The sequence below is a fragment of the Gambusia affinis genome, linkage group LG21, assembly GCF_019740435.1.
Source record: "Gambusia affinis linkage group LG21, SWU_Gaff_1.0, whole genome shotgun sequence".
Lineage (NCBI taxonomy): Eukaryota > Metazoa > Chordata > Actinopteri > Cyprinodontiformes > Poeciliidae > Gambusia > Gambusia affinis.
In genome coordinates, this window is record NC_057888.1 from 12,257,171 (window position 1) to 12,280,881 (window position 23,711).

Here is a 23,711-nt window from a genome sequence, read left to right on the forward strand (position 1 = left end):
AGATCCTTCAGAGGGAATGGAGAACAAAAAAAGCTCTCAGGGGATGGAGGGAAAAGATGAAGCAAGATGGAGGGTGATCACAGCCGAGATGATCTCTTCTACAAAACCTACAGGCCTCAAGGGCATCTGAAGACTTAGGGAAAGTAGATCAGCCAACAAATTCCTAGAATGAAGGATGAGAGACTATAGGCTATTAAATATATTCTATTTTACTATTATTTAGTTTAGAACAGACATTCTTTCACAAAGAAAACAACATGTTTTGTACTTTTTGTAATAAATTGAGTAAAAAAATCCAATCAGACATAACATCAGAAAAAACAAAACAAAATTGAGAAGCAACACAGAGGCTTGATTGGATTTAGATTGGGAGTCTATTTTGTTCCTGAAGCTACTATTGAACCATTTTGTGAAAATGCAAACTGCATTTCCTTGTTGAAAAAGACTGCCATCATCAGAGGTGCAAGTGGGGAGATAAGTGGAAAGCGTCAAAAGGAAGGTTCTGTGGTTTCTGAACAGGATATTGATAAAGTCGTCCCAATATTCCGGTATGCTTACCTCCTGCTCCAATTCCAGCTCAGGCCCAGATATGCAGTGCAACATGCATCTGGTTGTGGCATGAAATGAACTGTAAACTACACTACAAACTGTAAACTACAAATTACCCCTAACCATAAAATAAATCTATGTGAAACATTTGATTTTGACTTTCGTCAGTTGACCAGAAAGTCTGCAAACTCCAGAGTATATAGAAAGAGTAATTTGAAAAGAGTACAGAGAGAGACAATTCTCTCTAAAATGGGAAAGACAATAGAGCATGCCATTTAAGTCATGAAGACATTTGTTAATATTTAAAAACGCAGGAAAGAGCAAAAAGAAAATCGCTCCTGAAGCCAAACTGGCTATGTCAGTCATCAGGGCAATAAATAAAAATTGTTTTCTTGGGCCTGTGCTTCTTCCCGAGGTCCTAAAAAATTGGAGAGCATATATATTTTTTAACATGTTCTTAATGATTTTCACCGGGGTTGCGAATAAATTAAATCAATCTGGTCAAAGTGACCTTACTGACTGAGTTACTGCAAACGGCTGCAGTAACTCCATTTCCATTAAGCTGGGATGCACTGTATGCAGCAGAAACCTCCCTTTTACCACTAAAATTAGTGTTTCATGCAATCTAAACCTGACCTTGCTGCTTTATCTTGAATCACAGGAGAATGGAAACAGCAGTTGTAGATATGCTCTAACTGCGCTGCATAAAAGTCCTTGCTAGCCATAATTTTCTTTGTCCAACAGATCAACATCAGACAGAATGTTAAAAGCAGCATACACAAAACCGTGCTTTTATAACAGGAGAATACTTTTCCCCCCCACACCTGCTGCTGGTCACAATGTTGCTGTTCTACTTGCGCAATGTCTGGTGGACAATTAAAATTCAACAGAAAGCTCGGTTACGTAACGTAATCTCTATCAGATTCTGTTCTCTCAAGCTTAAAAACCGATGAGCCGCATAGAGATGAGGGTGATCAATGGTCGCTTGCAAAACGCCTGGTTCAGAGGAGCTGAAGGTGTTATGTAATAGGTCAGCAGCACTGAGACCAGTGATAAATCAGTGGAGTAGACTCAGTGTTGGTATGGCTACACTTTGCTGAAGAAATAAGACCTAATAAAAATGTTTACAGCTCAAATGTGGTTTGAAATAAATCTGATATCTCTTTGTATATACTTGAGTCTTTGATGGAATTTAAACAAGAGTTACTACATGTTGTTAATGTGAAGATGTTATACTGTTGCAGATTGAAATGTCTAGAGCTTCCAGACCTTTTTTTTTATTTTTTATTTTTTTAAAATTTTCATAAGAGCTTTTTGGCAGATATTTCTAAAGAGATAAATACGTTATCTGCAAAAGAGGATGGACAAAATGCTAGTTGAAGTGGGAAAATCCTCCAAACAAATTCCGTAGTTTTCCTAACTTTTCCAAACAGTGTAGGAGCATTTCTCGTTACCCATCAAAAGTCATCATAAGTCCCCAAACTTTAGTCATGTTCTCAGTGAGCCGATGACAGTTTAAAAGTTTGAAGGACGCCTACTTACAGTAATCCCACACTGGAATAAATAAATGGTTCCACATAACAACAGAGGGGGGAGGTTTGTATACATGTCGAAAATGAAATGCAGAAGTTGCAGTTGGGTTGGGTTCGTACCTCTGAGGGATTTGGAGAGACCGTGGAGGCCTTGTATCCCAGCTGCAGCAGCATTGCCTCAGCGGCGTTCCGCTTGGCCACCTTCTTGTTGGGTCCCGTTCCCGTGGTAACCTCGTTATTCACCTTCACCTGCACGAGCGCACACATGAACAGGCAAACAATGAGGAAAAAAAAGGTCACAACTGAGTATTAGGGCAACATATTAACATGCTGTTTTACTGGTGGTTTTCTTAGCTTCCATTCAGTTTCAGCTCAGGACTCGGGCTTCCTGAGCCAAGTCAGCCATGCGACGTCAAGTGTTTGTTTTTCAGTAATCCCAAAGCATTAAATCTGTCCACGCAGAATGTAAGCAGAAATTTCCAAGAGCAGATCGGACGTCGTTGTGTTATACAAACAGACAATTACACTGTACAAATAATGTTGTGGGGAGCCGGAGCCTGTGAAAAGCCAGGCCTCGGCGCTCTCATTCACAGCGGCCTGACAAGCTCAAGTGCTGCTCTGGACGCATGAAGCTGGCAAACGACATTACAGTCGGAGCAAATAGCCAACTCCCGACCGGATTCACGCTTTTATTAAGTATTAACCACATAAGCACCTCAAAGCCATCTGATATAAGGTGGAGGCTTTTTTTTTTTTTTTTTTTCTGTTTAAACAAAAGACGGGAAAACAGAGGCTCATTTGAGCCCTGCTGCCTACCGGGGGGAACAATGTGGAAATTTTAGAAGAGTGAGTGGACTACACAAAAGAATGACACGCACACATGCATACACTCACAAGCGAGCACGCACACATATGCGCACCCACACACACACACACACACACACAGGGTCTAATGTGTGCATCAAAGAGGCAGAGAGAATGGGTTTGGGGCTGAATTACTGCCTGATGGTGAGAGAAGCTCTGTTCTTCATATAAAAGAGGAGGATTACGGATATAAAGACAGGGAGAGCAAGTTTGACTGAGAGATGGACAGAAGGATGAATAGGTGGGAAAAAAAAATAAAAAATCCAGATGATAAAAAAGGACTACATTATGCCATGTGTGCTGGTTATATTTCTTATTCAAGCGACACAATAAAGACCTATGCTGCTCATGAGGGATGTCCTATGTGGCAACAGAAACAGAGTAGCAGCAGCTTTAAAATGAAGGCACTCCGAACATCTCCCAACTAGCAACAAGCTGAAGGATGTCAAGGGTACAGATGCCGAAAGGGCTGGAGCTCACCGGCTGCTTTTCAGCTTTATTGTGCAAACCTGAAGCGTCTGTGTTTTCATCAGTCACATACTCAGTAAATTGCTGCTCATCAGGGATGTGATGCTAAGTTCAATATCTTACTCTGAAGACATCTTCAGACGATGTTCAACATCCTCAGTAGGGTCATCTATTCCAGATTAAACCTGGATTTACTGTGAATTTCTTAATACTTCACTGTCAGTGACTCTCAAATGTGCCCTCACAATAATTTTCCTATCTAAACGACACCAGAAAAGAAGTAGAAAAGAAACTAAGAACACACAGTTTGGCTTTTTTTTAAAAAAATATATGTTTAACTACATGCGTAACAAGATAAGTGGCAATGACTTAAAATGATCAACGTGAACATTTTACCCAGAATAGGAAACAGGAAACTGAGACAGTGAAGATTACAATTTATTTCGAAAAAGAATGCTTCGTTGAGGAATAATTAAAAAGTTACATTCTGTAATAGGTTTAATGCCTCTAAGCAGACCACCTCTGTAATGAAAGAAAATTTTCAATTTGCAAAGGAGCCCTGTTTTGATTACCTGAACCAACGTTGAACAAAAATGATAATTGGTATGTTAAATTCTGGTGGTAAGAATCGACTACTCCAAAACTGCCATCTTCGGGATTGACGAAAATGTGCGGCTGGGTAACATCGTCTGTAAACTTGGCATCCCACAGTGTGGTAGTGTCATGCTGTGGGTCTTCTTTTGTTTTTTTTTACTTTACCATAAAACAACACTTGGCTAGTAGAGACTAGCAGAAACTATGTTGAGTTTTCTGAAAGAATGAACCCCAGCTCACATAAAATCTGAATCTGAAATAGTTACAGCAGACTAAATTAAAATCTTTACACCACGGGAAAAATGTCACATTTAAAAGGAGAGATTGGTTTGGTAGCAGGCCAGTTTAAATAAACTTCATCTATTCAATGAAGAATGTTGGTCAAATTTTGAGAGAAAATTTCCCCAAAAGTGAGACACAATGATAGTGGTAGAGGTGCAAATTGCATAGAGACATTTAACCAAAGCTTACAAGTTGTATATGCATATAGTTGAGTCTGTATGTGTAATTCTGAGCCTGTGCGGGTAGACAGTTTACTCCGAATTATTCACCCAGTTCTAATGTCAAGCCACACTCTAAGTGCATGTTTTATATTCAAGAAAAATAAACACTTGTAAAAATGTATCACAAGGTCAAAATTAACTAAATTCATGGACATGTGAGTGGATGTAGCACTGCTGACCACAACTGTAAGCTGAAACTCCGAACAAGAGGGTTCTGAGCGGCTACAACCCAACTCAGAAAATCAGATTCAGGCTCACTGAACTAGATGGCCAACTCACCAATCTAACACAGCTGTTGTTACTGGACAGTACTTGCACAAACTCGGTCATTTAACAAAATTAATAAACTGTAAAACGAGCTAGCATAAAATCGCTCAGCTCTGCCAGTGCCTCGTTTTTCCTAATGCACCGCGTTTCAATTATTTTAAGTATATTAAGCTTTATATGATCACATTTTCATAAAGTTACACATGAGAGAGCACTTGGAGACAGATTTTATTGTTGAAAACGTTGTGCACTGCCAACCGTGATTAGACTGACAGATTCATGTGGAGACCAGAGGGAATGGTCATCTTGTTTCTTTTTCCTTTTTTCACCTTTCGCACAACACATCCCAACATAACCCCCGCTCTCTGATTAATCAATCAGAAGTGAATTCAGCAGATTAATTTTATGCTCCATTCATCCAGAGAGTACATCGTCTTTTCACCATCCTCCATCTTATTCTGTTGAAACTAAAGTAAACAGACTAAAGCTCTAACATTAACAAAAACAACATTTTATTATTTTTAGGATAATTCCCCCGCCCCGCAGATCAGTTCTTCCAAAAGCAGCTGAAGTCTAACTTTTTTTTTTTTTTTCATTTATTTCATCTGGGCAAAAGTTTCCTGTCAATGCAAAGTTAAGCTAACCCACAGACATCAACAGAGGAACAATGGGTGACTCTGGATAAGATGTACCGTCAAAAACTGTAAACACAGAAGGCTGTCTAGACACAGACCTTGTTTAAAATGAACAAGGCCAGGGTAACCTTCTCTTTCTCATTATAAATGCTTCAGATTTTTAAACCATGTTTTTCATTTAGATGCATTTACAAAGTGTTCTAGAAATGTTCTTCAGAGATTCTTAATTTGATTTAGGTCAAGACTTTGACTGGGACATTCTATCACATGGATATGCTTTCTTCCAAAGCTTTCCATTGAACCTGGGTGTTTCAAAGTTTAAATTTTCTGTCACGGTCATCTGACAAAGAACTTTCCCCCCCCAGAAATCTAGAAAATTGTACTGAGAAAGAAAAAGTTCAATACTTGTACAGATATGGACCATTTCCTGACATGATCTTTAATCCTCACTTTGTCTTGTTCCAACAGAGCGGATTAAGAAATAAAGAAGTTAAAATATCTGCTCACTTGCATGACGAACTCCCTACGTCGCGGCATCCCTCTCTCCGATAGCAGCTGGTACTCTGGTTCCTTCTCCTTCTTGGCCTGCTGGATTTGAGCTAATCGGCTGATTGGGTTCATGCCCTGACCGTAGTCAGGTCCCGTCTGGAAAGAAAAGGAGAATTACATAATTAGCTTTTTTGAAAATGCTTTTTTTGTTATGGCAAGTTCTTTTGCTGAGTTAATATATTCATAAAAATAAAATCTGCACCCATGGTAAAGATGTGTAAAGGTCCTGTCTCTATGGATGACAGATGAAAATTCATTTTATTGTGATAGCACAATCTAATACAAAAACAATGTAAAAAATACAACCTATAATTTGAGTAGATATTCTGAAGGGAAACATAATTTTAGGAAATAAAAAAATACTTCAATCAAAATACCTGTCATATATTTACACATATATGTGTGGAACATTTTCTAAAATCAAAATGTTTTACACATTTATACTAACATCGGAGTCTGAGCTTTATTTTTGGTTCTTTACATACCACAAGTATCCCTCATTGTTTAATTTATTTACGCCGTTTTTTACTAAATATATTTGCAAGTTACATTGATGTCTTTCAAATTCATAAAGGGTTATATGTTTAGGTTTTAATCCCTAAATTCTCAGTCAGGGACAGAAATCCAAATCAGCTTTATATTATACAATAAAGCTATGTTTACTGCATTTGTCCCTGTTAGATGACCAATTAGAACAAAATGAAAATAGAATCTAAATGAAGAATATGAATAAAATTATTCCCCCAATAGTTCAGAGTATCTAGGTACCTGAACTAAAATGAACTGAATTGATAATACTGAATCCTTGATTGTAATGGACAAAAACTGTAATCTGCAAATTAAGGTGGATAGATGATGAGAATAACAAAAAACACTGAAGAAAGAAAATATAACATAACTATTTTTAATGTCATAAAGACTTATGTTGGAATATGTATCAGGAATGATACTGAAACAATCAGTATCATGAAATCAATGAAATGTTACAAAAAATTTCTGGAGGGACCAATTATCTCCAGCTATATCCAAAAGCAATGAAGCGCTTCCCCTCCCCCACATGTTGCTTTGTACTGGCAATTAGCTGGTTGAAAGATGGCTACAATACAAATTTGGCTGTTTGTAAATATTTCCTGCTGTGATAAACACAGTCATGGGGAGAAAACTATAAGAGCATTTACCTGTTTTTAAGCTAGTGTTGGGCAAAACTACAGTGAGCCTCAATTATCATGTGTGTATAGCAGCTGACTGCAGGCCGCAGAAGATAGCCAGGCTAACTCTGCAGCTAACTTTACCTTGTTATATGGCTAGTGAGAGAAGAATGGCACAAATGAGGATTATATTCTGAGCCCATTTACTTAAAAGCACAATGAAAAGCTGTGAGGTTTATTAAAATTTATAGCTTTAGTTTATGAAACAAAATCAAAATAACTTAAGTGTTATTTATCAGTGGTCCCCACTATAGTCGCTGCTCCAGCACCACTGATTTAAATGAGTCCTCAGCATGACATCAAGTGGTGGAGAAGCCTGTTAATCACCTACTCATTTAGGTCAGGTGCACAGGAGCTAGGAAACACCTAATTCATACAGGACAGTGGGTCCTATAATAGTCGTATTATACTTTTTGTTAAGTTTTGAATAAGGTTAAAAGGATAACTTGATAAAGCTGTGGTGTCGCTCAAATGAGAACCGTATGCCAGCAAAGCCTTGAGCACCCCCCTGGCCCCCATTCACCCCCTGCGTGCAGCACCTTGAGGATAGTCTTGGTGCGTTTCTTGTAGTGCGTCTTGGGTTTCTCCACAGTCGGTATGAAGGGGAGCTTCTTCAAGTCCTGCAGGATGGACAGAGCGGCACGCTTCTTGGACAGCTTCTTGCTGTTCCCCTCGCCCTCGGCAGAGAACTCTCCGACGGTGACGCGGGTCAGGAAGCTTTTCATGTGAGGCGGACCGCTCTCCTTTAACACCTGGAAAAGTTTGGTAAACGTTTGCAGCACAAACAAATGGAGAGAGAGAAAGAGAGAAAAAATAAATAGATGTGTGTCAGTGTTCTGTCATGTACGTTTTGTGCTAGCTAGCAAGCTGAACCAGGTGGTCCAAAACATCTGCTCTATCCACCCATATGCGCATGGTAATCATATACAACACACACTGGACTGAAAAACATTGACACACACACACGCATGAAGAGTAACATGTTCCTAAATGACAGTCTCTGGTGATGGAGGCTCAGTTTCCTTCCTCCAGCCTCTGGTCACCTGGGAGACCTAAAACAAACACCGGCTGGCGTTAGGTCATGCTTCTGCAATCACATCTACTTCCTATGAAGTCTGAGAACAATGTGTGTGCAGCAGGTGGGGTTCTCTCCAACCTTACGTAGGAAAAGAATTAGGTTTCACACACGTACGATTCCAGAGTTATAACACACAGTTGCCTGACATGTGTCCATGTTTAAGCTACGCCTCAGGCCTTAATGGTTTATGGTGGATGCTGTTTTTTTTCCCCCTTTGGAATCTCTCTTTCACCCCCTTTCCTCCTCCCACGCTCTGCTGAGTTTCTTTGCTAAAGTTGGAGCAGCGGCGCAGACAGCACAAATTGTAGCAATCAGCCGCAATCTAGAAACACTTAATTTAAACCCAGTGACCGATAAAACCGATTCTGCCGATAAGAGGCGGCTCGGGCATTCCTGAGATGCCGCGCACATCAACACGGACAAATACCAGACATTAGAGGAAAACAGTAGAATATGAGCACTTCCTCTCTCACTACACAAGCTCTAGCAATTTAATTAAGAAACTGAAAGACTGGAAGTTAGACTTTCAACATTAGACAATGGTATGTAGAAGGATGAAGCCTTGAAGAGATCACTGTCCAACTGAACAGCTGAACTCCCTCCAACCCGCGGGGATCGACTCTGGTGTTACTCGTCTCCAGAAAAAGAAAATGCAACATGACAGATTCTTGTACAAACTAACATTTACCGCGATCGGAAACACTGGATAGCTGAATGTTTTTACAGTGCCAGTAGCATGCGGTGATGACACTTCACACAGCTTGGCCATTTCTCAGCAAAGATTATGTCACTTGGAGGAAACAGATCTGAACCAGTAACGGACTGTGCACACGAGCAGTAAGGCAGTAAGGAGCATTCTTCCTCTGCGTAATTCCTGCGACTGCCTCTCCGTCTTCCTCTGTCTCCTTGTTCATCACAAAAACCATGTGTAAGTACTCAGCGAGAGGATCCCTGGGATAGGAACCAACACACAAACTCGCCAATGTTTGTGAATGGATTTGCAAAAAAAAAAAAAAGAGCTCAAGCTCATCTGAAGAGAAACGGTTTTTCAAAGCTTTGCTGAACTGATTTAGGTTTCCTTGTCTCAGAGATGTAGAAAACAGGATTGTGCTATTCCCAGTTTGATTTTGTTACATCTCATTGTTTAGTTGTCAGGCAACGAGGAGAGACTCCAGGAAGTTACTGCTCCAAGCCAAGAAATAGTTTGGCACATAAACTCCCGTAGGCAGCAAGTTGTAGATTGCACACTTCAGGATTTGAATAGTTTAAACAAATGAGTTCCTCTAACTTCTTTATGCTTTGCTTTATAGGAGACACGACTTCCTTGTAGCCTTTTAAAGTAATCTTGTTCCATAGACCAGCGGCATTTTGGAAGGTCTTTTCTTTGAAAATAAGCTTTTATTTCCCTGCCTAGTTCATGGTACCTGACATGACAAAATGGCTGTGCATGCTTAAAAATATTCTCCAAATGTGTCTTTGCACTACCAAAACAAAACAACAGTAGAGTCACATTTGCTTATTTTAATATTATTATTAAAATAATACATAGCACTGTTTGGACTTCTATCTATTTACTGTTCAATATTTCCAGATTCATTTATTTTCAAATAAAACATGCAGACTGGTTGACACTGTACTATTTTAAAGTATTTAAAGAAAATGGGCCATGGCGTATGCAGTGGCTACAGACCTTGATGTGGTCGTCAGGAAGGGAAACCAAATGTAGCCTATGTAGGTACATGTTTAAGTCAACAAGATATATGACAAAAGGTGCATAGGTACAACATTCCCTTGGTCTAGGATAGCAGTAGACAAGCTGCAGTCAGTCTCATGGCATACGACACAGGATCCGCACCGCTACCGATGGGATTTCAGTGCTTCTATTCACCTACAAGCCAAGCCCGCACACAGACACGCAAACAAACACGCAAACACACCCGTCTACCACCCGACGACAAGGAGATCAAGTTGTACACAGGAAACCTTCTGTAATTCAATGTTGATTTTTTCCCCCCTTTGCCCGTCTCTTCAAAGTGGGAGGCCTTCACTTTGGCTTTTCAGGGAGACATTAATACCCTAGGCAGTCTGAGGATCTGTGCAAGCTAGAACTCTGGTACTGTAGAAGAGGAGGCTATGGGATCAGGGTACGACAATGGTGAGGACTGGTACAGAGAAGAAAGATCCTTTTGTGAAGCGCGGTGGATGGACATGCCCTGAGGGAAACTGCTCCTTGTAAGATGGGTGGTTCTTCTCTTATGTCCTACCCCCCCAACACAACACACAAGCTGTGATTTATAGATTGGTTCCTCTTTGATGCTGACATCTGTTTGATATTGCCTGACAGGGGGATTAAATGAGCCAACTGGCTCTTGGGGTGGTGGCGACCCTCATCGTAGCAGAGTGATGGGAAAGTAGACAGTCGAACATTGACTTAAGGGTAATTTCATGCCCCAGTAAAGGGAAGGATGGAATGAGGTGAAAACGTTGCTCAGATCGAAGGCGGTCACATGAGAGGGATCTGTTATGTTGTTGGAGGGAATGCGCGGAAGATTAATATGCGTGTGTTCTTAAGCTTATGATTTTTGAGGAAAGAGCAAAGTTTCTTCTGAGCGTATCAACACACTCCTAAGTGTATTGGCCATTTCTCAGCACATTGCAGGAAAAGATGAAGCTATGGCTAAAGAATAGGTTGGTAAAAAAAAAAAAATAAATCAAAATAAAATGCACTGACCAATTTAAAAATGGTCAATGCATTCCACAGTAGTGAATAGTAGTATTCTCAGCACACAGACAGAGAATAACAGGGAATCCACTATAGTGTAAAATGGGGACAGATAAATATGAAATGACAAGGGATGATGTGGAGATCCATCTTTTTGACTTGTTTATTTTTAATCTTTCTCAAATATGAAACCTTTCAGTGGCCCCTTTTCAGAAAAAAATTCAACTTAAAGCAAACTTGAAACGTCTTGTCTGCAGCGATTATTTAGATCTGGGTAAAACTATTTTCTGCTGACATTTGTCATCTAATAGGGTAAGGTATTAGGGGCTCTAAATGCATATTTCATAGGAGATTGGTGTTGTTTTACTTATTTATTTTATTATAGCGATAGCAATTTCTCTGAAACTATCTTGTTGTACAAGGCATGCTGGAGGCTAGATGTGCTGCAAACCTATATCCCGATACTGTGGTTAATACTTGAGTAAGAATTTGTGCCAGTAATGAAAGCTGTGGAGATTGTAGTCACCCATCTATCAAAACAATAGTAGTTTGCAAGGAGACAGGACACAGTGATGGAAAGAAAATCCTTTAATCCCCGCCACACTATTGTAGATGAGTCTTTTATTTCAATGGAATTGGAAAAAATTGTGCTTCCACATTACATAAATTAGCATATGCATTTGGGTCATCCGAAAAACTATCCTACCACAAATGTTTTGGACATTTCAAAGAAAGGACACCTGCAGCTCTCCTACGCCAAATAAATCTCCTTTAAGTGTCTCAGCAATGACTCATCGATAACATCACTTAATCTCACAGCATGCTGAACAGATGTTTTCCTTACCTTAGAACATACAACTGCTGAAACCAAAAGGGAAATTTAAGCCATCAGTTGCTACCAAAATAATTTAGCAAAAAATTATTTGACCGCTTGGGGGGGCCTTTGTGGAGAAGTGAAACTCCTTCCCAGATGGCCTGTTACCTTTAGGTAACAAGTTTGCTCATAACACAGTCAGACTATGAATTTAACCCCAGCAATATCCACTATACATCAAGTTTTTTTCACAACAGGAGAGCATCAAAATCTTCAAAGACATCGCAGGACTTGATGTCCTGCAAAATGTCATTTATTTTCCCACATTAAGACCCCGGCAACCTGTGTTTTTCAAAACGCCCGTATACATGGTGAGATAGAAAACAGTGTGACACCAACTTTACCAAGGTTACAAACCAGTTCATCTGCTTGTCAAGACATGTGACAGGTGCTACTCCCTTCCTAAGGGACCTTTGATCTCCTGACATCTAAAGGGGAACACATGGAGTGTCGTGGTAATTGACTCAGTTGATTATCCCCGAGGTCTCTACATTTCATTATTTGAACTGGTTATTTTTATTGTTTATGTTTGTTTTCCTGCTGAATTTTGCTTTACAATTGGATGCACATAAATGTGTGCCTTGAACCATTACAAGAAAAGGGACAGTTGTTCAAAAAAAAACCTAAAAAGGGTGATATAAATAAATACAAATCGCATTTGGTATACTAAAACCAAATACGAATATGGTTTCATATTTGTATTTGAAACCAAATACGAATATTTGGTTTCAAATATTCATCAAACCAAGAAGGCCCCATAAACCAGGAGTATGAGTCAAGCCTCAAGACTTGAATTCTTGGAAAAATGTTTACTTCATGTAATGAAGAGTAAAAGGAAGCCAGTATGTGAGCGTCAGACTGCAGCTGCTGCATGTGTTTAACTGGGAAAGGATGTTCTTATTTGCCAGTAATGTTGTTGGATTATGGGTCATTAATGGCTCATGGCAAACTATAGCTTCACTGTTGAGCTATCGGCAAAATTACAAGGACTCTTCCGCCTATCAAATTATAACTATCAAATTCTAAGCACTTCTTGTTAAGGTAATGCAGAAATACAGCCCTCCAGATGAGTTCATTTCTTCCCATCTAAATCAAATTAATCACTCTGATTGATGTGTAAAAATGTTGAATAGTTAAGTCAGGTTTATTTGTAACACATAGCAACAAGGTGTTTCAAAGTGCTTTGAAGTAAATAATTATTTAATATTCCAGCAAGCTTAATGGAAAACAAAAAAAAAAAAAAAAAAAAAAAGATTTACACAAATCACAAGTGGGAAAGATAACTGGAAAGATTCATTTTGGATAGAGATATTTAAGGTGATTAAAAACTGTAAAAGTTGAAGGGGAAAAAAAAAACATTAATCAGAGAGAACAGGAAATGGTTCAGGAGAACAAAAAAACCGCCTCTCTCCAAATTTGCTAGGACTAAAAATGACAGTGTAATCAAGGACAGTGATAAAGACATGACAGATAATGAATTACCTCAACCCCTGATTTAGCTGGCTAAAATAATTAATAACTGTTCCTAGAAATGAAACTACATCCTGCTTTAAAGGGCAAATGAGTAGAGGAAAGTGAGGGGAACAAATGGAAGGACTTCAGTTTTCCAGACAACTTATCCAAAGTAAGGGTAAACTCATATTAACAAGCCAAGTCAGCAGAGAGAAAATATGTTACTTCTCTTCCTGTGTCTGCATCTCCCCCTTGTCTCCACATGCAACCGCCTCATTTGTGATTTTTGGGAGTGATGGAGATGGAAGGGAGAGGTCTAAGGAGGAAGGGAGGGAGCACACAGTGTAAACTGAGCTTCCCTTGTTTTTGGCACCTTACCGAGTGCAAACGAAGATGAGGGGGTGGAGGCTTAGGGAGAGAATATTAGATGAGTCAGCTAAGATATGGTAAAAGCCAAGAAGAACAGAGCAGGTCATATGAGGACAGAGTGAGCTACTCTGACTTTGAGGATGTAACTTTAAGTTTAGGATCATGTGTAGCAAAGAAACCAAACAAAGCTGGTAGGGAGTTTATTTTGGGGGGACTGATGAGGAGCCACTGAGGCCGATTCTAAACAGAGGAATGCCGCCAAAGCTGACAACTTTTGGGTGTGAAGAAGGTGGATCATGTTTAGAGATGCACCAATAAGAGTGATGTTGCCAATTTCTGACCTCCACGTTTTGGAAACACTGACCTAATATAGAAGAAACTATTTTCTGGATTTCCTGCTGATATTAAAACAGCAGCCTCTGTGCGTTCTAAACCATTATGTCAACTCTCAAAATGGTGCAAGCATTTTCATCATTTCATCATTTATTAAGGCTCATTACTATAACCTTATGATGGGTCTTGTATAGAATATTCAACTTTTAGAATTCAATGTTACTCTGAAATTAAAAAATTTAGGAATGGTTCCTTAATTATATAATCTCCCTTTACTATTTGTCTTACATAGATTGTGGCTAATCCAGTAGGAAAATAACACTCAACTTACAATCTAACAAATTGAGTGTTGTTTTCCCAGTTCTACCCAAACACTTTCCCTAGAGAATAACTAGTGCAAAAACAAAAGAGTCTGGGTTTATCAAAACTGAAACTTTTTAAAACTCCCTCAAAGTAATGAATCACCTAATCTTCATCCTGCAGTCATTCTTTTTTATTCATTCCTTTTCTCATCCCGTCCCAGTTCACAGTCACAACACTGATATTTTCATAATTTGTCAACATGATGGTATTAACTTAAAATGATTGCCTGATGGCTGTGTTTTTGTTCTTACCTCAAAGTTAACAGATAAGTTTCTTTTGAGGGCGATTTCATAGATGAGGCTAATCTCTGATTTGCTGGCATCAGTTCCTTCCTGTGTCTCCACTTCTTCCTCTGGACTCTGGATATGAAAGAGAAAAAAGAAAAAAAAACAATTACTGTAAATGTGTTTTACTGAGCAACTCGGTTAACATCTGAATGTTAACAATTTAAAATCCTATTAGAGGGCAAAGTAGACATTTGTAGCTAAATCTGAACTGTCAAAGTTTTTAAAAAAGGTAGAAATTGGCTGCATTTGTATACTAGCTTATATGAGCAAGTAATACATGAAACATCAGAATGTCAAAACAAAATAAACAACCAAAACAAAACCCAATTTTAAGTAACCTAGCCGTTCCAGAGAACATTCAGACATTTGAGGATTTAGGTTAAAGCAGACAGTAGGTATAAGAAATCTGTGGTCCAGTTAGGATGTTGACTTTTTGTGATGTAACAGACGTACAGCATGAAAAGTAATTGTAACATGGTCCAGCATTTTATTTCTTTATTTTTATATTTAAATCGCTTGCATACTGAACTTTATTGATATGGGATTAAAGACTTCAGTTCAGGCCCACATTTTGTACAACAACTAGGTCATTCACATGTGACCTAGTTGAATGATTTACATTCAAGGGTCTCATTGTTTTCTTTATCAGGTATTAAATTGTGACTTTAAATTAGATATTAAGAAATATTTCTTTAATGGAATTTGCTCATTTGACTCCAGTTTAAGCTTTAACTTCAAGACTTTCTCTTACACATAACTAGATTAATAAGAGAAACTGCCGGGAAATCACCAGCTTACAGTCACTTCAGTTGATAATGAAACCAAGCTCAATCCAGTGAGATCATATCCCACAACAGGGGGCTTTCTGCTGCCTGTAGCCTGTTGGAATGCAGCGTTATGTCTCGATCTTTATCTTTTCATGTCCAGCTCTTTGTCTCATTAAGTCTGACTGGCTGCAGTCCTTCCCCTCAGGGTTCCGTCGCTTCTTCTGGTTCATTGTGTGACCTGACGTGGATCGTGATGAGTACTTTGAGATGGGATTTCTTGGATTTCAGAGGAAGCAGACATCACACCGAGCTGGAACTCAATTCAGGGGAGATTTACCTACATTTCTTATGACACAAAGTAAGGTGGAAACGTTTGGGGCACTTTGGAGACTTAGATCATCATTTGTGATACACAGTCACCCTGGTAGTACTTTTGTCTGTAGAAGCGTAACAGAAAACAAAATCAGACACTACAGCCAAGCTGGACTAGAGTATTTCTTTTCTGATGATCTTCCAGCACTTCAGTTATCACCATGTTTTGTCTATTTTAACAAAAACGTTATTTTATTCTGTCTATCTTTGGTATTTTAGATAATAAAAGCAACACAGTCCAATTTTCTGTTAAATTTCAGCTCAGCTTGCAAGGCTGCATTTTCCTCTGTTGCCATCAGTCCTGATATGTGTGATGAATAGAGAATCCACTCTCAAGGTTGCCTTAACAAGCTGCCAGGAGAAAGGTTTTTGAAAGGGAGAGGAAAAACAAGCGCAGGCTGGAATGGACCGGACTTCAGCACTGCTTCTGCTTATTGATGGTCGGGTCAGATACTCCTTGTCGTAGTGCAAAAACATATACAGTGCAGCATCACACTCACCCTGAAGGAACTATTTAAATGAAAAGTGATGGCAGGCAGAAAAAAGAAAAGAAAAATTGATTAACCTTGAGCTACAAGCTTATGAGCAACTTCTTTCATCGGGTGAATGGATTCTAGATCAAAAGGGAAGACTAAGATGCTCAAGATTGCGAAGAACAACAAACAAGTGACCTGGACAAGACCAGGTTTCTCCAGGTTGTCCAGGTTTCTCCATATTCCTGATGATTCCTGATGAGACCAAAAGTAATAAAAAGACTCATAGTAGCTTCATCTAGCTACGATTTTGTAGCGCATGGTTGTGAAGTTGTGAGTCTTTTAAATATTTGTGAAGTAATTTTTTAGAAATATTAGGGTTTTTGAGTATGAACAGGTTGTTGAGGTAAGTCTTGACTTTGACTTGACCACTACATAACCATATTTGTGGGTTGTAAAGTACAAAAACAACACTGCACACCACACTTAATACATCTTTATTTAAAAAAAAATACATGCTTGTCAAAAAGTGACAAGCATGTGTTATTTTCCTCAAACTAATGTACTCTAAAATGTGTGGATATTATGTGACAAAATACAACAAAGTTTCAAGAATATAATAAATATTTCTTAATTCTAAATAATAATGCAAACAATTTTTTTCTTTCCAGGAAAACAAGTTCTAAAACTTCTTGGAAAATCTTGACACTCATTCATCAAAAACTAAACAACCAAGAATCAAGTACAACAAACCTTTAGCCTTTCGGATGTCCTCGTCACACCAAAACATGCCGGAGCGCACACACACTCGCGCATAGACAGAATGACATGCTTATACGGTCTACACCAGTGTTTCCCAACCCTGGTCCTCAAGGCACACTGTCCTACATGTTTTAGAGGTTTCCCTGCTTTAATGTGCCTGATTCAACCTGTTAATCAGTCATCAATTGAAATCAGCTGCACTGAAGCAAGGAAATACCTAAAACATGCAGGGCAGTGTGCCTTGAGGACCAGGGTTGGGAAACACTGGTCTACACAATGCGGTTCAATTTGTAAATCAAGACTCAGCAGGAGCAAACAAAGAGCTCGTTTATGATAGCCGACGCCACAAGACAGCGATGCAGGTAAGTGAGAAGAGCCAAAGCGTTTTAAATAACCATCAACGATGCCAGGCAACTGGGACAGGGGTAATTTGATTTCCGGTGGGAGACGCTAACAACAGTTAACAAGTATAACTTTAAGAAACTTCGGAAAGGTACAATGACATTGGGAGAAGGCAGGCAGAAAGAGTAGGAAAACAAAAAATGCAGCCCTGCCAGGTGCAAAGTAGACTGCAGGGCTTATGTGACACATTAGAGTAATTAGAGCTGAGGCGGCTTTGGCTTGAACCTGATTAAGGGTGGATACACACTCATCTTGGTAAATGAATGAAAACAAAAAAACATCTTTGGATTCTTTTCAGATAGAGGAGAAAGGAACCAAGAGCACAAAACCTTTTCACTTTTAGTTTCAGGTTGGAATAGACCTCTGAGGTGAAAACACCAAATGGATGCGATTGCAACATAAAACCAACATAAGAAGGCAAGTTTGATAAGGCTGACATAGCTGACGTGTATCGTGCTTTTTAAGATTTCTAATTACCTCTTCAACACGTGGTAGAAGAGGTGAAAACAGCATAAAAACAACTTTAATTTTTATATCTAACTCAGTCCTTTGGAATATGGGTGGGTGTGCAGAGAGTAGCTATGTTACAAAGAGTAAATGCCACATGGATCCAGACTGATTAACAGATGCTGATAAGAAACTAACAGTTTTCCTTTCAGCTTCACAAATGTCTAAAAATAGGCTTTTGTGCTTGGTTTGGCATTTCTGACCAACCCAAGTTTCTCAAATCTTTTAATTGTGGGTGACGTAGAGAAATTCAAAGGGTGCGACAACACCAACATGTCTCTAATAAACGTCAGGTGTTATTCTGTGTCATTTCGAGACTTTTATGAGTTTGCTTTTACCTGTGGTGGCCGTTCAGGGATCGGTTCATTGCGAAGTGCTTGGAGGGCTTTCATGGCAGCGTTGTGCCTCGCTGCTTGGCGGGTGCGTCCTTCCCCGATGAACTCCCGGCTCCCCACAGAGAGCTGCACGTAGAAGATCTTAGGGACAGGATAATGGTACCTAAAGCACACAAAGAACCAGCATGTTTACGCCTAAAATTATGTTTTTAGTCCTAAATTTTAACAGGATGTCTATGTAAGACGTAAAACAGGGGAAAAAGAAGGTCCAACACAGCTATCAATTCAATGACTTTACACCATTCCCAATTTAAAAGCCCCACCACTTCATCTGGGTCAATTACTACACAATGGTCTGTTGGCCAGCTATCTGACTAATGTCTTGCTATTGAATCTCAGCTCATGGATGCAAAACAAAGCACAGGGACATATATCCTCCACTCTTTCTTCTCGCCCCGAACATAGATTATCCTCTCTTTCACTGGGCCTTGACAAAGTGGGGCTGAACTGTCAGCGGGCAGATTTAAAGGTCTGTGTGCCTGATACCCCTCCCCACTGGGTCAGTAGGAGAAGAGCTGAGAATGTCTGCCAAATTGGGGAAAAGGAAAGAAAAATAGTGGGAAAACTAATAAGTGAGGAAACCAAAGATTTTAATATCCCTCTCCCTGTCTGCTTTAATCACCCTCAAAGATACACTTATATTCACAAGCACATACAGACACTCTATATGTGGTCGACACAAGCTGGGATTTATGGAAATATGTCTCGATTAGTGTCTAGTTCCCAGACTGTTTTGTGCATTTTCATGTTTGGCAGTGGGCTTCTATTCACAGAATTAAAATCTTAAGGTAGACCACACTTTACAACAAGGCTGATATGTATAAAGCTGTCCTTTTTTTATTTTATTTGTACAAATATCTCCACTAAAACATCCTGCTAGGGTCTGGCATGAAGCTGCACTTTTACAAGGGTTCATGGATTCATGAGGAAAAAAAAAATGCTTTAAATGATGTGAGCCCTAGAAATCTATGCGGTTGGTTTTGTAACAAATTACACATATGCTCCTCATTAGATAAAGAGAAATTAAATTAGGATAATCATAACCCAACAATCCCTTTTTGATACATACAAAAACACTTTTAAAGAGGACATAAATCTTTTTTACAACCGAGATTTAATGCTAGAATCTATATAAACTTAACAGGGAACCCTTCTGATCCATCATCAACACCGTTATGAAAGTCCTTCCCTCATGGAACATTTTATTAACCAACCCGATTGCTTACCAAGAGTACACCAATCAATCAAATAAAAAGCATTGGTACCAGATGGATCTGATGGCTCATGGTTCAGATTTCCACATGCCCTTGGCTCTTTAAGGTCAATGGTAACCCTCGTTGCAGTTTAATTAAAAGTTGCTGTTGATGGGTTCTGGTAAAGCCACTTATCATAAACCCACATTTCTTTACCTTCCAAGGCAGAAAGATGTTTGAAAGATTCATGGGAACCATGCACAAACATTGTTTCCGAGGTTTTAAGCTATTGTTTGTGATTTTTTTTTTTTTTCCCCCCAAGTATCTTGTATCACAATAAGAATGTGTTTAGCAAGACCTTTGGATAAATATTTACGGTTTTGTGGAACTGAATTGATTTGAAATGATGCCTTGAATTATGGATGTTGAAAAACACTAACACCTACACCCATTCAGATGCCATGGCATGTAACCGAGCACTACAGAAATTCAATAACATTTTCAGGTCCACGCCGGAGCACCATCTGGGTTAGAGGCAAGTTATTCTGCACACGACTTGACTGAGAAGTTGGGAGGTCGGAATGATAAAACACCAGAGTTGATTACATTCTAGTGGAAAGCTGGAGAGTCAGACGTTGTTTGACTTAAGTTTTGAAACCTGTGTTATGTATTCATGTTTTGATGGAAGGCTTGTTTGCATTTGTTTGCACATACATATACATTTTTAGAACCTAGAACTCCCTTTCCACCATGCTTGGCTTGAATGTCTAGATGCCTAAATTCGTTGGTGAGATTGACTGATTCACAATTTGTGTAAACAACTAATTATAATTAGTTTATAAACTGATATACATCATTAAGTTTTTTGATAAAGACATTTTTGAAAACATTCAGCAAATGTTGTGAAATTATTCTGAGGCTAATATCACTCAGACAATATTTGATCTCTTTTAGAATAATAAAAACAAGTATGGATTATCGGTTTTTATATTATCTCTGTAAGTAACAAAAAATATATATATTTTCCTGCCAAACTAAGACCATTTTGTATATGGAGATTTCAGGCAGCAAGTATGCCTAAATTCTGTTTACCATCTGTATAAGGAACCTCTCTGACAGATATCAGGATAGGTTACTTATCAATATTATAATTAATATTTTGTTTGGTTTGCAAACATTACCAAAAGTAGGAGAGATGTCTATCATGTGATTCCATTCTGGAATCAGCTTCACATTTCTAGAAATCTGTGTAACTTTTCTACACATCCTCTGTTTCTCCTTATGTTTTTTTTTTTTTTTTCTTAAAATTTGATTCCACTGAGCTGAGAGAAAAATGAATCAGCATAATACTCCCAGAATTCCAGCCGGTCTTTCTCCTGGCCACAGCCCTCATCTCATGCGTCTACTCTTAACTCATGGCCACAGGAGTCTTCCCTGGGTGGGGGCCTGGCTGGGCCTCGCACGTCAAGCGTGGCCCCAGGTTCTCAGAGGACATGCCAAGTGCAACACTGGCTCAGGCCAACATCTCTGAGTCGAGATGGGAGCAGCTGGGGCTGCGGCACTGACTACAGGTGCAGAGGGGAAGAGAAGAGAGAGGTACAAGAAAGACAGAGAAGGACATGAAGGAGAAAAGGGAAGAAAAGAATGAGAGACGAGAGAGGGAGGTGGAGGGAGGCCTGTGGGAGACCCGACTCCACAACGTGGGAAAGTAGTGGCTTACACACAAGCAAGTAAGCCAAGAGTGCAGGCCAGCACACATGCACGCATCAAAATCACGTAGACCGAAAACAGCAAAAATTCTCATTTGCGCTCTGTGACCACGTCTGCCTGTTTTCTGCGTGATCATTATTATTTTTGTTAGCGGCCCTGCAACGTGGATGAAATTAGATCAGGACACCTGCTGCTGGAATACGGAGAGGGAAAAATTATTATACGAACAGAGAAATGTGTCGGTTCAAAGTGGCTGCGCGCTAGGAATGAGTCAAAGAGCAGAACTGATACCAGGACTCAATCAAATGATAAATCATCAGCATTTAAAAGTGAGTAATGAATTTTTCTTTGAAGCCCCAACCTTCCCTACAGCTTGCCTTTCATGTGGGCCCAGTTAGCGAAGGTTACCGTTTCATTTTAATCATTCCAAGAGCCATGTGTGAACACACAGACAGAGGCACATTCAAACATTATGCTGCCTTCAAGGCCCACACACAGTCCTACTGGGAAATACACGTTTTGTTATTGTAATCAGTGCTATGAGTGACATTTCAGCTGGAAATCATTTACATCAGTGGCATGAAAAAAACCCCTCCTTCCTCTAAATGCCTCTGCAGGAAAAACAACAATGTATTGTCTATTACCACGTGTTAAGCTCTTCGTGAACTAAACAACTTAGTTGTAATTCATTTTTCTTGACAGTTTGATTATTTTACAATATTTGGAAGTATTTATTTACAACTCTGTCACAATACAAACCAATTAGCCCAACATTTGACTGACTGCATGTTGCTGCTGACTTGACCGCAGTCAGTAGCTGCTTTCATAAAACAATTGAAGGCGGGATTAAAGCGCCAGCTCGGCCAGCTCTTTGTGTTTAGTGAAACAACAGGTAGTCACAGGCCTGCATCGGCTGATTTGTATATCGGCAAATAGGCTTCATTGGTTGAGAGAGAAGTGGTTATGGTTTGGACCAGCAAGCAGCGGGATTTACAAACGTAAACAAGACTGTCTCCACGAGAAGTCTCACAGCATCGCACAGTTCATCAAACAGTAAAACTGCTGAGGAGTAAACACATTTTGCCCATTTTAACTGTGTTTTAAATATTAAGCTATTCATGATGTTGACTGCCTTGCTTTTTTCACAACAGTATGCACATATTACCTTTCCAACATCACTTTTGTACGGTGATTAAAATAAGTTATTGTACTGAAGGTGCCATGTCGCTACAGATTTTTGCAACATATTTTCTGAGCAGACAAAGATAGAGCCTGAATCAAGGTTTCTGTTCCAGCTGCACATGTTAGTAGTATTTGGTATCCACACCTTGAAACAACAGACCCCACCTGCACTGCTTCAACACTTCAGGTTGGTGGTCGTGGGTGTCAGACTGTGAGGAATGTTTTCCTGGCAAAACCTGGGCCCCTTGAATCCAATCAATCACAATGCCAGAGAGTAAAAGCAGTTTTTCCAGGACATGCACATTCCTTTATAGACATTATCTTCTTCCACACTGTCTATTTCCGCAATCATAATACACCATGTTATTAAGTGCTAACAACCTTTTTAGGCAAGCAAGCATGTGCTTTACTTAGCTCCTGCATATTACAAATTGAAAAAGAAAAGTAACTCAACACTTTTGATAAGAAACACCAAAACTTTATTTCACGCTAAAGACTTTATTGATCAGCCTTTTCATCTTCCATGTGACCTCAAGGGAAAACCAGGAGTAAAATATGTTAAAAGAGATTACATAGTTACAGAATCTAAGTCTGACCTAAATTATTCAACTTAAAAAAAGCAAAAATAATATTGACATAAGGGACTTAAAGTGAAAAGCAACATGTAAGGAGAGAAAAAATGAGTAAATTGCACACGGTCAAAGAGCAGCAGATGAATACAGAGATGTAGTGGCCTTTTTTGTTTCCCAGCATCCATGAGCTGGGCCACCAAAACATCTACTGGCCACACACTGCAAAAATAAATACAACACACTGGGACAGAAAGCCTTGTAGAGGGGATGGGACTGCGTTGGGGGAACTAAAGGGTGACCAAGATCTACAGGAAAAAAAATAATATAGACAAAAACTTGGATAGCCTCACTCCTCCACCAGCTGCACTTTCCTCCAATCTCCTGCCAGAACTTTACTTGTTTTCTCTTCCTCCCAACTTCCATACTCCATTCCCTTTATCCATCAAGAATGGCTCACGTTCCTTTCAGCCTCACGCGATCGCTCATGTAGAAAATACATGCCGGGGTGAGAAAACAGCCCACGTAGTCAAGTAAACACAGGGCTCAAAACATCAAATGTATTGATGGGAGATGGGGGGTTGTTCTTGGATCCTGAGTGTACGCTTCAAACTACCAGACCACAGAGGAGAAGCAAGATTAAATGTTATGATTATTTAGTAGACTACTATGAATGCTTAATCCCATACAAGCGAATGTCTTTACATGTAAAAAATATAGGAAAGATGTGCT

At 39.3% G+C, this 23,711-nt stretch overlaps 1 protein-coding gene across 3 annotated transcripts in view; it reads right to left on the reverse strand.

The window, feature by feature from the left end:
* The window catches only part of stau2 (staufen double-stranded RNA binding protein 2), an 83,393-nt gene that overhangs the window by 45,701 nt on the left and 13,981 nt on the right, over window positions 1-23,711 (reverse strand). For all 3 annotated transcript variants that reach the window (XM_044104652.1, XM_044104654.1, XM_044104653.1), the window contains exons 6-10: window positions 18,269-18,428; window positions 14,612-14,719; window positions 7,709-7,921; window positions 5,920-6,057; window positions 2,202-2,330 (exon numbers count right to left, since the gene is read on the reverse strand). In XM_044104652.1, the coding sequence (XP_043960587.1) occupies window positions 2,202-2,330; window positions 5,920-6,057; window positions 7,709-7,921; window positions 14,612-14,719; window positions 18,269-18,428 (748 nt within the window). The remainder of the gene's footprint in view (window positions 1-2,201; window positions 2,331-5,919; window positions 6,058-7,708; window positions 7,922-14,611; window positions 14,720-18,268; window positions 18,429-23,711) is intronic.